At 31.9% G+C, this 15192-nt stretch overlaps 1 protein-coding gene across 1 annotated transcript; it reads right to left on the reverse strand.

Annotated features, from left to right (window-relative positions):
* Positions 1–705: 705 nt before the first annotated feature.
* Positions 706–14870, reverse strand: Crk (Crk proto-oncogene, adaptor protein). Its single transcript, XM_085201797.1, has 7 exons — positions 14391–14870; positions 11008–11130; positions 9884–10136; positions 6623–6751; positions 6166–6273; positions 5461–5556; positions 706–4618 (listed from the first exon to the last, which is right to left on the reverse strand). Exons 1-7 carry the CDS (start codon positions 14438–14440, stop codon positions 4514–4516), a joined length of 864 nt encoding a protein of 287 aa, XP_085057923.1. The 5' UTR covers positions 14441–14870; the 3' UTR covers positions 706–4513.
* Between the last annotated feature and the right edge of the window lie 322 nt (positions 14871–15192).

Consider the following 15192-nt stretch of genomic DNA (forward strand, 5'->3'; position numbering starts at 1 on the left):
TTCTGGTGAGCACAGAGGGGGTGTTATAAGTTTGACGTGTCCATGTGTAACTGTTTCTCTGTCTATGGCATTATACCTCCCAAACGGAACAAAAGATTGTAATGTCTTTTCTTTAGTGAAAGGTGCTAAATCTAAAGTGTTCTTAGCCATGAATGATGATAATATGTTTTAAAGATTTTTAAGTCTTTTCTAGTTGTTTACTTTTTTACATGAGTGGGGGGGTGGGGGTTATTTATCGATTCTTATTTATATTTAAACTAAATTTATAGCAATCTTTGCGATCGTAATAGCGAGTGATTGTAAATAATTGTGAATTCGATTCCAACTAAAAATAGGCAAGAAGACAAAACGTAATGCGCAATATCTAGAAAATTGATCAGCGTTCCTATGCGTGAGAAGATTTAGAGTGTTGCCTATGCGTGAGCGTTTTTACCTAAAGAAAAATTATTTATTGTTTCTATATTTTGTTGAGTTGTGAGAAAAGAAATATGCTTATATTCTTTTTTTAGTTTTATACTGTATCATGGCAGGATATATCAAGGAAACATAGAAGCCTAGTGTTAAGACACTACATTCCCATCAAGACATGTATCCATTTCAACACACATAACCACCACTTCCGCCGACTTCTGCAGACATAGCGTGTCGAGTAGTGCAAGTTAATGCCGTACAGAGTTAAAAACTGGGAGTATTAAAACACAAACATGAAATATTTCTTCCTAAATTTTTATTTTATTATTACTAAAATGTTACACATAACATTATAAAAAAATTAGACAAATTTCGATTTACGCGACTTAAAAGTTCATAAAACATACATAATATTATACGATTCGTAATCTCAAAATATATTTACTTAGCATTTTATACAATGAATAACATTTGGTATTTATTTTCGGACACACAGGTAATATTAGGTACATATTTAATGAAGAACAGTTTTTACCAAACTCCCACACTGGCCAAGTAAAAAGACATTTTGTTTAACAAACGAAAAATGTTTACTATTTGGTATTAGTAACAAAGAAAACAACAGCCACTACTCAAATTAAATGTCAATTAACTTGTCCAGTTATTTAATACTAATCTAAATACTTTCTTGCACCAGCAATTATTATTATAAAAATATTGACTATCATAATTATATCGGAAGATACTTTATAGTTCCTCGAACAAGTCTTAATGGCGTCATGTCACGCAGCGATATTGTGCCGTACATGTATTTTAAATACATTTTTATTATTTAAAGAAGCTATATTAGAGTAATATTCATTTAGTGATAAACATAATATTAGTGTTTTTAAGATGAAAAACTTTGAAAGATCCAGACTAGGCTAAATAATATTAAGATTTTCGACGGTCGCAAATTATTAATTATATTAAAAATGCAAGCATATTAATATTTCCCATTTTGGCGCAAAAGAAAGTTATTATACAATATCTAATAATCAGTTTTAAGTGCTAAACCTATAAATCTTATAATATGTATATAAACAAATATAATATTGCATTTGCAATTAAACTTAAACTATGAGACCGATTGCATGATATCTGTGTCTTTAATGAAAATGGTTGTATGTCCTTTTTTGGCTTCATAGTGTATTGCTTCATATATCTTGATAGGCAGCGGGAACCTAATTAAGAAACTCCGTTCCCGATGAATCGGGTTCAAGATCAGTATTCAAGAGTAGTGGATCTCAAGGCCGTACTTGGTCTTCTTACCAAAGGAATTCATTCCTCCGAATGGGAAATGCACCCACAAACTTTGCGTTTACATTAAGACATTGTGGCGTTCACCATAAAGGCTTAGTTTTTTTTATGGAAATTTACCTTTTAAGTTATGTAACACTTGAAAGGTACATTTCTAACAATGTAATCGAACATCTTACTTCTCACGACAAATTATAAGCAATATTTGATTACTTTAGGTATTATTTTAAAACTCATTTTAGAAACCAAATTCATTAAAGGCACAAATATATAATGAAGACCTTGAATAAATTTACAAATAAGGCCATCAGTACAAGAGGTCTGACTTCAAAACTTCTATAAATACAGAAATGTATATAGCATATATAATTAATTTCTTTTTAGCTTATTGCAAGAAAAAAATAATAATTTAAAGTATTTTTTCAATGTACTAAAGATCTTTAGGTAAGATTTGAACCACCCTTTCCAATACCCCTTAATCTCAAACTATTTACCATATCCGAGTATTCAATTCTACAATTATATAACAGTAAAAATTTAACTTTTATACAGCAGTTATAACTATTTCGATGTAACTTTGTCAATTCCTTGTAATGGGAACAAATGTTAGTTGTGCCACAACTTTTTAATATTATTAAATTAAATGTACATATGTCATTTACTTTGTCATAAACTGTTATTGTTGTATTGCATTCCATGTTACATGAAAATCATCCATTGCAATAACTTTCCGCAACTGTTTTATAATAAATTTTTATTAAAAGAAGTAATTGATTTACTTGTATTTATGTAATACAGAATTTTTAAATCTGAATTTGATTTACTTGTAATAATTGTATCCTTATGAAACTTGGCAGTTATACATAGATGAGGTGATAATACAATAATTTGGTATCATCAAACTGGTCTGATGATGGAACCAGCTCCTGAATAATGGAACTCTTCAAAAGTTACTTGAAAACAACTCGAGTTTAGGCCCGTATAAATGATAGCATGTAGGAAAATTTATTTTATAGTTTTCTTTTTTTTTGAACTATAATTATGTTTCATGACATCTGTAATTCAATTATATTAGTAAAAATAACTATGTTAATAAAACCAAAACTCCCAAAACGTTCAGCATAATGGCTGCATTGTAAAAATATTATAAAAAGTTTCTTTCTTTCTAGTCTCTTTTTGGTAATTTTATGTAAATGTTATATAAGTTTAGTTCGTGTGAATATTCATATTAACATATATTTATTAAAAATATAGATATTTCTTTACAAAATTGATAAAAAAATTATATTTGAGTGAAGAAGATACAGTTAGAAATAGAAAAGGTGTGATTCTTAGCCTATATAAGTATAAAGCATAGTAGTTACATAGATATTAGGGCAAAGATGGTCTAACTTACAAAAATTAAAAAGTACATAAAAAATAAGTAGACTAAATATCTATTCTTACCGAATAAATTACTTAAAAAAACCCAGTCACGATTCATAGTTTAATATAATTTACAATTATTTCAATGGTTACAAGAGTGGAGAGGAAGTGATACATCATCACAAATGAAATAAAAAACTTGATTTTGTCCCTTCAACAGTAAGTTAGACCTCTTCTACATTAATATCTTGAAATACAGATAAAAAACTGTAGAAAATTGTTTTATTTCAGTACATTTGTATTTAGTGCAATAGTGTTTAAGAGTGGCTTTATTTGTGCGTAATTTTGTATGAGAAGCAAGCAGAAGTTTTTTTTATATAACATGACATATATAACCATAGCCCTTATCGGTGGGCATACATTATTGTATGTGTCACACTTATAAATAAAAACATAAATCAAAAATATATATAAAATATTAAAAAATGTCCTTTAGGAAAAATATGAATACTTTTTACATTGCTCGTTTAGTATGATTGCATTACTAAATGGCACAGTTAATATAGGCCTTATAGAAGGCGATAGATTGTGTTAGCTACAAATTTCATTTTAGAAAAATGTATATAGAATTGATTGACTCGATTATCTGGCGTTTAGCTGTTATTGAAAATAATATACTTTAAGACAAAAACAACGGTGTGACACATTTTTTGTAAAACCATTTAAAAAAATTGTCCATCGTATATAATATTAAAAAAAAAATTCACTTCATTTTGAATGTTCAAAATGTATAAATAGTTTACTATTATAGAATTCACAGTTTAGATTGGTAAAGAAAATATTATGATTTAATACATAAATGCGTGACGCAGGGCCACAAGCGTGCAACTGTAACCGCGACAGACTGTGGGTTCAATACCGACTCTGAGAAATTAAATATTTAGATTTCCTACGTCTGTTAACGAGGTAAAGCGCCTCGTTGAGTTCTACCACTCAACACACAATGTTTCAAAAATACATAGGAAAAGGGTGAAAAAAATGGTGTTTTAATGGCAACAGTATTTTAACAATAGGTTTGAGAACCTACCCTGATATGTCCGGGATACAGCGTAAAGCTAAAAAATAAAAAAGGATTTCTGTGATGGATGGTTCGGGCATATGATGGATATCATATGCTGCTGCTGCTATGTCTGTGTTAAAATTTTAGTGACATTTGATATACTAAAAGAAAAAAAATAATTTTAAATATTTTTAAAATTAATAATTGATAGCCTAACAAGTTCCTGTGTACATCTTGTCTCTGTTATACTTTCAATTAATTAATATAAAAAAGACAGTTGTGAAAATTAAAAACTTAAATTAAAATTTCCACCTATAAATATTATATAATCAATATCTTTATCAATCTAAACTGTATATAATGTGTAAACTGTTGTATTTAGCTGGGCAGGTCGTCGAGAAACTCCACATATGTGAATGGAAAGTGTCCAACTTTCCCGTTCAGCTCGCCCTCCCATTGACCATTTATATTCATTTTTGTTACCTGTAATATGTAAAAAAAATAATAAGAATATTGCCAAATAATTATACGCCTCCCTTGCTAAATCATAATTTAAATAAATTATCTTTGGGAAGGGGAAAAAAGTTAAGTGTCCCTACAAAGATGACTAACATAAATAAGTTTTAACAAGAATTTCGAGGTAGCTCAATGAGAACATAATATGGGCCAGTGGTCAGAGGACTTAGAGGCAAAACACAGCATTGAGTCAGTAAACATGCAATTTCTCCAAAGACGATTTGGCGGAGAGTAAGGAGTGTAATATCTTGGCTCTATCAGCCGATACAGTGTGAAACTGAAAAAAAAAATCTATATCGTTAGTGAACTCATGTAAAAGGTAGGTATAGGTGAAAAAGACTATTAAAGCAGTAGAATTGGGGGCAGTTGCTTGTAGGCAACGGCTGTTATTGGATGGAAACTCGTGTGAAGTACTGTTATTGGTTATACACATCATTTAATACAATTACGTAGAACTTCTAGAAACTTCTAGAAAGCAAGTGCGCTAGTAGACAATATGTGTTTTTAGAATCATTAACCGCTTCCTATTTCTAACAATATTGATATTACAAAACTGCGTAATTAAAGTGCATATGCATGGCGCGATAATCGACGCGGCGAAACATGATTCGTTCAAAATTTCTTAACGGGTCTTTGTTACGTCCTGCCGTCTGTGGGGACAGCGGGACACACAAGCAAACAACGGTACGGTCCCGTTTAAAACAGGACGTCAGGTCATACACAATACTAATTGACCGCGGAGGCGAACGCGCAGGTTAAATGTAGTTAGATATATTTATTATAATATTATCACTTAAAATGTACAGTACCTTGAGTAAGTCCCCCTCCTGCAGTTTGAGCGCGGTCTTGTCGTACGCGTTGGGCACTCGCGACTGTCTCACTCGCGCCAACGCTGGTAACGTCCGCTAGAAAATAATATAATTATATTACAGATTAGTAGATAGAGTACTGAGTAGTTGTGGCAGTGTCATAGCACTCGGGGGATACAGCGGTAAGCTATGAACCAGTCTATTCTCACCGGTGGTTCTCTCATATTTGGTCTCATGTTTGTCTGTTTGTATTAATTAAAGTTTGTATGAATGACTGACTGTATGGAATTGGTCGATGAGTCGTGGCCGCCCGGATAGAAAATAAACAAAAGTAAAAAAAATCTAAAATCAAATCTTCCCACCCCTCTTCGTTCATACTGCATAAAGAGTGAGTCTATAAACGAATCCAACTTACTAGGCGCTTGCCCTACTATATGTAGTATAAAGCATATTTTAATTTAAAATACATATTGTCGGCTTAAGGCGTAAGCCTACTCAGAGAATGCCAAACAAATTCTCAGGAGAAACAAAAAACTATAAGTATACCGTAATACATGTAAGTATCAAAAAATTACTACAATTTCAAAAATTTATTTATATTAATTTCTATAAAAAAAATGTAACAGTACATAATAACCAAAAAAGGATTCAGCAGGTTTATATCTAAGCCCACGATATATTTAAATTACCAAATTACATAATTACCTGCATATTGGTTCCCTTCTGTGGTTGTTTGTTGGTGGGCGGGCTCGGCGGGTCGAGCTGGGTCAGCGCCTCGGTGGGCGGGTACGGGGCGCCTGCTGCGTCTAGCAACTGGCAAATATAAAAAATATATGTTAACTTTTCTGTCGTATTTGTAAATCATGACGGAAGTCCCCCCTGCAGGGGGCGCAAGAGTGCAACTGTGAAAGTGACAAGTTGTGGAATTAGTGAGTGAGTGTCTTAAGATTAAGTTACTAGGGACCCTCTGTCATGTGCGGGATACAGTAAGTTTATTTCCTTGTTTCAGCTGACATCTTTTTATAGAAAAAAAAATATACGAATTTAATCTATTCACTATGTCCCACAAAAAACTCAAATTATTTTTTAAAACAATTTTACATAACTGTTTAAATCTACCAAATCTCAAACTTATTCCTCCAAAAAATATAATAATAGCTACCCTCTGTACGTATGGTACGGGTATGGACCCGATCCGGCCCTGGGCGTTCCTCGCCGTCCACCACTGTTCCTCATCACGATTGATGACCATTAGTTTCTCACCGCGGCTGAATGGTAAGTCGTCTGCGTCCTGGAATTGTGATGACAACAACATGAAATACATTATATCCTCTATATTATGATATATAACTATAATATAATATCAACAAATAAGGTTTATAGGTTTTTCTCCACGTTCTACGCTGTGTCTCACCACATCTGCATATAGAAAGGAAGGTTAGGAATGTGTCTCTATTTTTAACACGTTTTATCAGGTCGAGCTATAAAGCTATAACTAAGTAATAATATCTAAGAATCTGAATTACACAGACTTCTATATCATCATGAAACTTAGCAATTCTATGTAGTAATCTACACGACATGACAGTACAATATTGTGGTGCTATCGAGCTCGTCTGATAATGAATTTGGAAGGTGGCTGATGCCGCTTTGGATTGCCTACTAGTGAACATATCGACTTTGTACTCATTATATTCGTCTTATTAATGTGGTTTGTTTATAAATGCGTATTTTTCGTTTTTTTAACTATGAATTATTAGTCATTTTATGACACTCTTCCTCAGGCACAGCACATTTTTTCTTACCTTATGCCAGGGCGAAGAAATGAAAATATTATTAAATAATAATTAATTTTCTTGGCCTTCACTCCTGCGCCACGACAGTATTTGTACGATATCATCACAATAAACTGAAAAAATACCAGTCGCACTTTCTACATTCACTGAGTGAGATTTGAAGTAGCAATTATCTCAAGTGAAACTGTACAACTGCGCCATAGAGGCGTAACGTAGACTAATGATCACGCGAACGCCTATAAAAAATCCGAGACTAAACATTCACTGGCATACATCTAAAAACAAATATGTAGTATACAAAACACGTTCCTATAAATCAGAATTCGGTGAAATTACGAACACTTTCTATTACAATTTTTAGCTTCACGCAATATCGCGCAATGAAGTGAAGGTGTTAAGACACTCCGTTCTCATTAAGACACTTTCGTTTCCTACTCTCCGAAGATTCATGGAAGCATTGAAAGCATTTGCGTGGCTAAAAACTATCTCGCGCTTTACCTAGCTGCCAGAGCCTATATTTCCTATAAAATATTTAATTTTCTAGAGTGGGAATCGCACCCACAACCTGTTGCGTCTATAGTCGCACGCTCGTGCCTCAATTGGGCAATGTAGCGCCTTCACGCTTTTTCACGCATAGCACGATGGGCAAAGATAAGTGCAAGGGAGGATCCGCACCACAGTGCCGGCCAGGATCGTTCTCGGACCGATCTCAGACTGTTATGTGACTGTTATAAATATTTTTATAAGAGCATTCACACTATCGTGCACGCAATTTAAGTATATCGTGTATCTTACTAAAGTGGGGGTATGTAAATAACATAATAGATATTTAAGTTAAGTTCAGTTCTTAATCCTAATTATGGCGTTTCGAGATAGATAGATAACATTTATCGATATTAATAATGGCACGTAAAAATGGATCATTTCTCAATGTGGGCGTTGAATTATCGACTATCACGTGTTCCATAATAAAGAAAATATATTAATAAAATAAATATAGAAGAAAATGTATTAATTGGTAATATTATAAATTAGAAATTCACACATGTAAAACATAAACTTCAAAATATCATAATAAAGCCACGTTTTTCCCAATCGCAATATAAGGAAACAAATGTACTTCCTATAAGCCAATTTCCGTAAGTTACTTAATAGGAATTTAATTTAATAATTTTCATTCAAATATTAATTATATTAAGTAACAAATGTAAGAAAAATCTGAAGAAATTCTTTCATGTTACAATATTTTATATTTTCAATATTTAAAAAATATATTCTCTCCAATATTTCTTTTTATTGCTTACAACACTGTTCTTTACTAAAGCAGTCATTACCGAATTTTAACTTTATATATCACTCTTTTAAGTTCCAAATAAAGCATTATTTTTATTTAAAACGGATGTTCAAAGCAATTTCAATATAATATTATATTAGTATACAACTTTTAATATCAAGTACAAGCGCACTCGAGTACATTTTTTATCGAGTGAAGGCGGTATCGGCATAGAAACCCATTTAGTTTGGTTATTTATAAACGTTTACGTTTATTAGATATTTAGTCATCGCAATCAACCCACTGCCATAGTTTAGAGTTTAGACTTTAAGGGGATCTATTTTAGGAGGTATGAGGTCTACTTCCGCTAAAAAATATACGTTAAGAGTATTTAAAACTAGCGACCCAAACGTGGATACGCTCGCTTAAATTTATTGCTTTATTATATAAAACTTTCCATAATTTGCAGTCAATATGTTGTTCTGATATATAAGCTATATTAATGTAAAGTTTCATCAAAAATCTTTCAGTGGTTTTTGTGCGAAAGTGAAACAAACATGCAAACTTACAAGCATTCATATTTATAATATTAGGCTCTATGATATGCGCAACATATTTTACAGGAAAAGTGGCAAATCTCATTAATATTATTTAAACAAAATTACAGAAACAAAATAAATTAAAGTGAATGAAAATAGCTTTTAGGTGTAAGAGAGTATGATGGTTGCGAATTCAAATCCACAATGGGGAACATAATATGTTCCCCATTTTTAATCATCATATCAAGGATAAGGAAAGTATTATTTTCTTTTCTTGTGATATGATGATTAAAAATGGAGAATATAAATAAAATAAATTTGTCTACTGATAAAATGAATAATAGTGAAAAAGTCAAAACGCGTAATGATAAATAAATAAATAAAAATTATAGATTCAATTTGTCTATTCTATTGTCTGGTTAATGTTACGTTCTTTCCATCTTTTAATAGAATCAGTTTAAAATTAAGAATAGCATAAACAAATTACAGCATTTTGGCAATGACGTACTAAACATTGTACAATGCATTTATGATGTAAAAGTTCCACACTATAAATTAGTCTTATTAATTAGTGTGTGTGTTGTAATGAAAATTAGTTAAAATTTTTGTGGAATAAAAACTCAGAGAAAAAAATACTTATTCTATCTCCCTACCTCCCTCCCTCCCTCTACCTACCCTGCTATGCGGGTTACAGCATAAGGTACAGTATAATATTCTTCTAAACAATGGTTGCGGTTGAATAATATCTATCGTGCTAAAACAATAGTTAAGTTATATAGAAAAACAATCTATAAAAAAACTAAAATTCAACTTACACTCCCAACAAAATCGAACTTGGCTATCACGACCTCCAACACATGATACAAATGCGGGGTCGCGGAAGGTGTCGCCTGAGCACTCGCTTGAGACAGTGGCCTCACCAACGGCGTGGTGTCCAGGTAGTGGAGCCTGTAGAAGGCTAACAAGGCTGGCATGTCTGCGAACAGCTGGTTGCCGATCCTGAATCTGGTGGTGCCATCGGCTGATATCACACGGTTAACTATATAGTGGGAGACGCGATCGTCCTCCCTGAAAAATAATGTCATGTATAGGTTAAAATAGTATAGTATTAGTAGTGAGTTAGTGGAATGGTGTGGGTTCGAAACCCTTATTACGGTAGAAAACATTATTTTTTTCGTTCCACATTGTATCCTGCAGAGTAAAGTAGGAAGGAGCCTAGTTAAAGTTCCCCAGTTTTCACCCAACTTTAGAGACATTGCGTGTTCAGTGGCGGAACTCCTATCCTAGCGACGTCACTAGGAGCTTGTATGTGTATAAGTAAGCAGTAAGCACTCATTGTTAGTAGATAACGACTCAGTTAATTACTAATAAAATAATAATTGGCAACTAGTTAATTGAAACCTGCCATAGCTTCCCTCTGCTGAAGCTAGTTTAATTTTAATTTACTATAGTATATTAATATAATAAATAGACACATTAAAGTGATAACTAATTTCATCTGTAAGTCAAAGAGATGTACTTTGTGTATGTATCAGTAATAAACTAGTATTCATAAAGAGCAGTCTATCAGTAGACGTCCCGAACGACCTCACAGATGTCAAGATCCGATGATGGGATCCTGGAAAAATTGAGGGAGCTCTTTAAATTTTATAGGCGCACTTACAAGGATTTTGGCATTTTTTGTAAAGACTTGTGTGTTTTAAGTTTATTGTTTGAAGTCGGTTTGTTTTTTGATAATTAATTAATGTGCAAAAACAATAAACATTCAAGGTTTTTGTATAAAAAAAACGAAATTCCAAATATCAAGCTTTCCAAAAATGAATAATACTAAAATATACATTAACTGGAAACTGCATTAACCAGTAAAGGGATGTCAAAACTCACAGATCTTATTATTATATTTTGTCTTCATGGGTTTGAATCTCTCACAAATACTTACCTAACACACAACACATAGTCGCCATGTATAGTTTTGGAGTCTCGCACGAGGAAAACACCACTTTCAGTCTCGTTTAGCAACAGCTTCGACGCCTCCGCTCGTGACAGACCACCGAAATACCAGCTGGAATTCATGATGGCATATTAATGTATACTCTTCACAGTCTTACAGTTGATCCAAAGGATATCATGGATTACTCGGAAAAACTGACTTTTAGAATTATTGTAAACGACTGTTTAAAGTATTGTTTTTAATCATTTACTGTGCTAGTATATAATAATACAGTAAAAATATTTTGTCTGTACATTTCATATTTTTTATTGAAATGGATAGAGGGACACTTAAAAAAAAAAAAAAATAGACAGCAATTTTTTTTTATCTCTGTCTGTATGATCACACCAATCTTCGAAAGTACTGAACCGATTTACTTCAAACTTTCTCCAATTGCTTTGTTTTAACTCAATTTAACACAACATGACTGCCTGCAAATATAAAGCAATCCATATCTATATTTATACTTAAAATAAATCTGTATTTGTTTGTGATAAATCTGTATTTTTAAACGACTTTTTAAACAAGGAAGAGGTTCTCAATTTAATTTTTTCGATTTGCTATTCAATTCATTTCATTATTTTGAATTCAATTTAGATATTGGATTATTTGATTCTATTTGGGTATTTTTTGTCATATGCAATCATTATTATTGTTTTTTTTTCTTTTTCTTTTTATTTAAGAGCTTTGTCGTGATAACGACCATGCCGCCCTGTTTGGTTAACATTCTAATTAATGTTAGTTACAATCAATTATTTTTATTCTGAACTATATACAATATTTTTTTTCCTACAAAGAATATTATAAATCCTTACTCAAATCAATAACATTACATTTAAGGCTGTTTCTAAACGAATAAATTAAATTAGTCATTGACATGAATAATCAATCAATTCTATTTATTAAATGAATAATCATGTAGTTCAAGCGGGTGAAGCCACTGGCAGGCTGCTGGTATAGTATAAAACATCAAACTTGCAAAACAAAATATACATACAAATATTATGAAATTCTATACATTATAGTCCAAGAAAGCAGTTAACTTGTCTTTCAAAACCAGGACAGTCATAAAACATCACTGAAACTATAATCTGTTATTAGAATTACAATAAACAGAAGCACAATTACTCACGTGCCTACTGCCTACTGTAAACTGTATTTTAGCTCAAATGTCACAATGAGGATAATTTTATTGAAAATAATAAAAAAAAAAATTTTAATTTTTTGAAGTGTAATTTTCTTTCCACTTATCTTTTCGCCGATAATTAAATCTGGGAATCTGGGAACAGTATACTGTACTTATAACTTGCTTGTTGTCAAATAGAGATTAAAAATTAGTAAAAAATTATAGGCGCAAACAAGTTTCAATTCAGCTATCCATATCTAGTTTGAAGCACTAAACATTGTCATTAAAATTCATTTCATGTTCTGTGTGTCATTACTGCCAATTCACACTTAAAATATGAATTTGCATAGAACTACAATTTACATTTATTGGTGTCCTATTATAACTCTAAAAAGCAAACCAATTCATGTTTTTTTTGACATAGACAAGATATGCAAGACATAGACAAGGTATGCAGAGAGAACTTAGTGTTAATGTTAAGATACTCCACACACTGCCCAACTGTCAAAGACATTGTGCAGTGATTGGTGGAACTCAACACTGCAATTTGTCAGTCAGACTGAAAAACTTGTGTCTTAGTGCTTGCTTGTAGTCCCCAATGGAATTAAATTATATACTTAAGTTTTCTACACAATGCTATTTTGGCTGTGCATTGTCAATCAATCAAAAGAGATCAATCAACAGAAAGAAGTTCAAATTGACACATTATAGTTTGTAATACCTTCAAGTCCGTTGATTTGTTCCTTCAAAAGTTCTTTGATTAGAAAAGGTGTTTTAATGTTCTTTTTTTACAAATATATTTAAATTTGGAATAGGTGAGACGCAGTTGCACAGCATCTAAGTGGATATGATGGTAATAAGTTTGAACCCCACTTAGCAAAATAATTGTATTTAAATTATTTCCATTACCCAAATATGTGACAAACACATCTTGAGACCGCTTAAGTTCTCTCTGTGTGATGTTTTTTTTTGTATAAATTTACTTACAAAAATGAACAAATCAAATCATAGTTATATATCACAATGTATCAAATCAACTAATAATAAAATATATATATATGATTTTATTTTTGAAAATAGAAAAGAATGTGTTGTTAAACATGGGAGGCGAGAAGTGTGTTGATAAACACATTCTTTCAATGAATGATAATTTCAATGATGAAAGAAAAAATGTGCCCATTTTAATAATAATAATTAACTTTTTATTGTACACCCAAAAAAGAAGTAGAAGAATATGAATATGGTACAAAGGGGGACCTTATCGCTGAAATTGCGTTTTCTTCCAGGCAACCATAGGGTATTTTAAATCGCAAAAAAAAAATTAAAATAATGTGCCTATTTTATAGTCACTAATAAAAGAAAAACATTGCAGTGAAAATATATTAACTCAAACAATATTGGTATGTACAAACAGTACATATTTGCTGATCGGACACAAGTCTCAGCCCACAACCAATAGTAAACTTTTGATTTACAAAACTATAATTTAATCTATATGGAGTTACGGAATTCAACTGTGGGGGACAGCCAGCCACAGCAACATTGAAATACTCGAAAGATTTCAAAGTAAAACTATAACATCTATGCTTCAAATCCCATTATACATAAGCAACAAATATATCAACTCTGACCTCGGCATCCCAAAAGTGAAACAAGAAATAGAACACTACAGCAAAAAGTATCAGATCCAACTGGATAGACACTGGAATGAGCTGGCATCGCAGCTACATGGAACAGGCAGCTTGCAATTCTGCAGGCTAAAACGAAAAGGCAAAGGCAAGGCATTTTCAGCCAGTGTGAGAGACGCTTCACTGGAAGCTCATCTTTAAAACAAACCAGACAAAAATTAATTATCATCTTGGATTATTGTTTTAACAAACAGATCACCAAGTAGCAACTTACATAAAAAAAATAAAAAACAATATTGGTTGATGATGAGAAATATTTTGCGTGTAGTCTTTTTGGTTTATTATTTATTTTACAACCAAAAGAGCCTTGCTTAGAATTATGTTAGTTATGGATATTATTTTTTCTTATTAGTAAAATCACTATATGATATCCTCGCTCTGGTAACGAGATAAAGCGCGGCGTTGAGTTCAAGCAATGAACTGAAGGAGTGTCTTGACACTAGATTCACTCTGGCTACTCTGCAATGCGGGAAATAACATGAAGCTGAACCATAAAAGTATTCAAATATAAAATTTACCTGGTCATGTCATTCTGGTCAAACGAGGCCCCAATATTAGGGTTCGCCATCCCGCCTGTTTAATGCTAACACTAATCACGATTACCGATACACCATCACGATAACACCGGAAGTGGAATCAAGTTCATTACACTGTCGATATCACTGCTCCCAGACTGAATGCACTCAATTTATAAATCTAAACAACGTTTCCGCAAATTTCGTACAACACTTTAATAATAATATGCCATTCGTCGCAAGATATAATTACAATTTGTTGACATTTATTTTATGGGTAAATCACCAAGTTATATTCACATCGTAACACATGTTTTCGCTATCTTCATGCACTGATATGGAGACGACGCACATACGCGCACTTTTCTAACTAACTTTGGGCTGCAATAAGTAAAATAAGTCTATAATTAGACCAAATTATAAATAATGTTCCACGGGTCACACACGCGAAGTTTCGTACGATGGGGCGTAGACAATGTGTGATTTTTTTTCTATTTTGACGCATAATACTTTTCTAATGAGCTTAGTTTGTGGTCATTTACTAAAATAAATGATAAACATTTATTGAATTTAATTGTTTTATTTTAAATTATTAGTTGGTTCTTGCTGTCATTATTTTAAATTTTTAATGTTTTTAGTTTTACTATTTGAGCTCTTGCTTTCTACTTGATAATTAAATTTATTAAAATGACAAGAATTTATAAACATTTAAATACATATAACAAATATTTTACATTATTATAATTATAACTTCTTTGGTATACATTAAAGGTGTAGTCATATTTACTACTTTTGCTTACTTTTG

This window comes from Heliconius melpomene, chromosome 18, assembly GCF_056956725.1.
Source record: "Heliconius melpomene rosina isolate 202511_hmr_F chromosome 18, ASM5695672v1, whole genome shotgun sequence".
In the NCBI taxonomy this organism is placed as follows: domain Eukaryota; kingdom Metazoa; phylum Arthropoda; class Insecta; order Lepidoptera; family Nymphalidae; genus Heliconius; species Heliconius melpomene.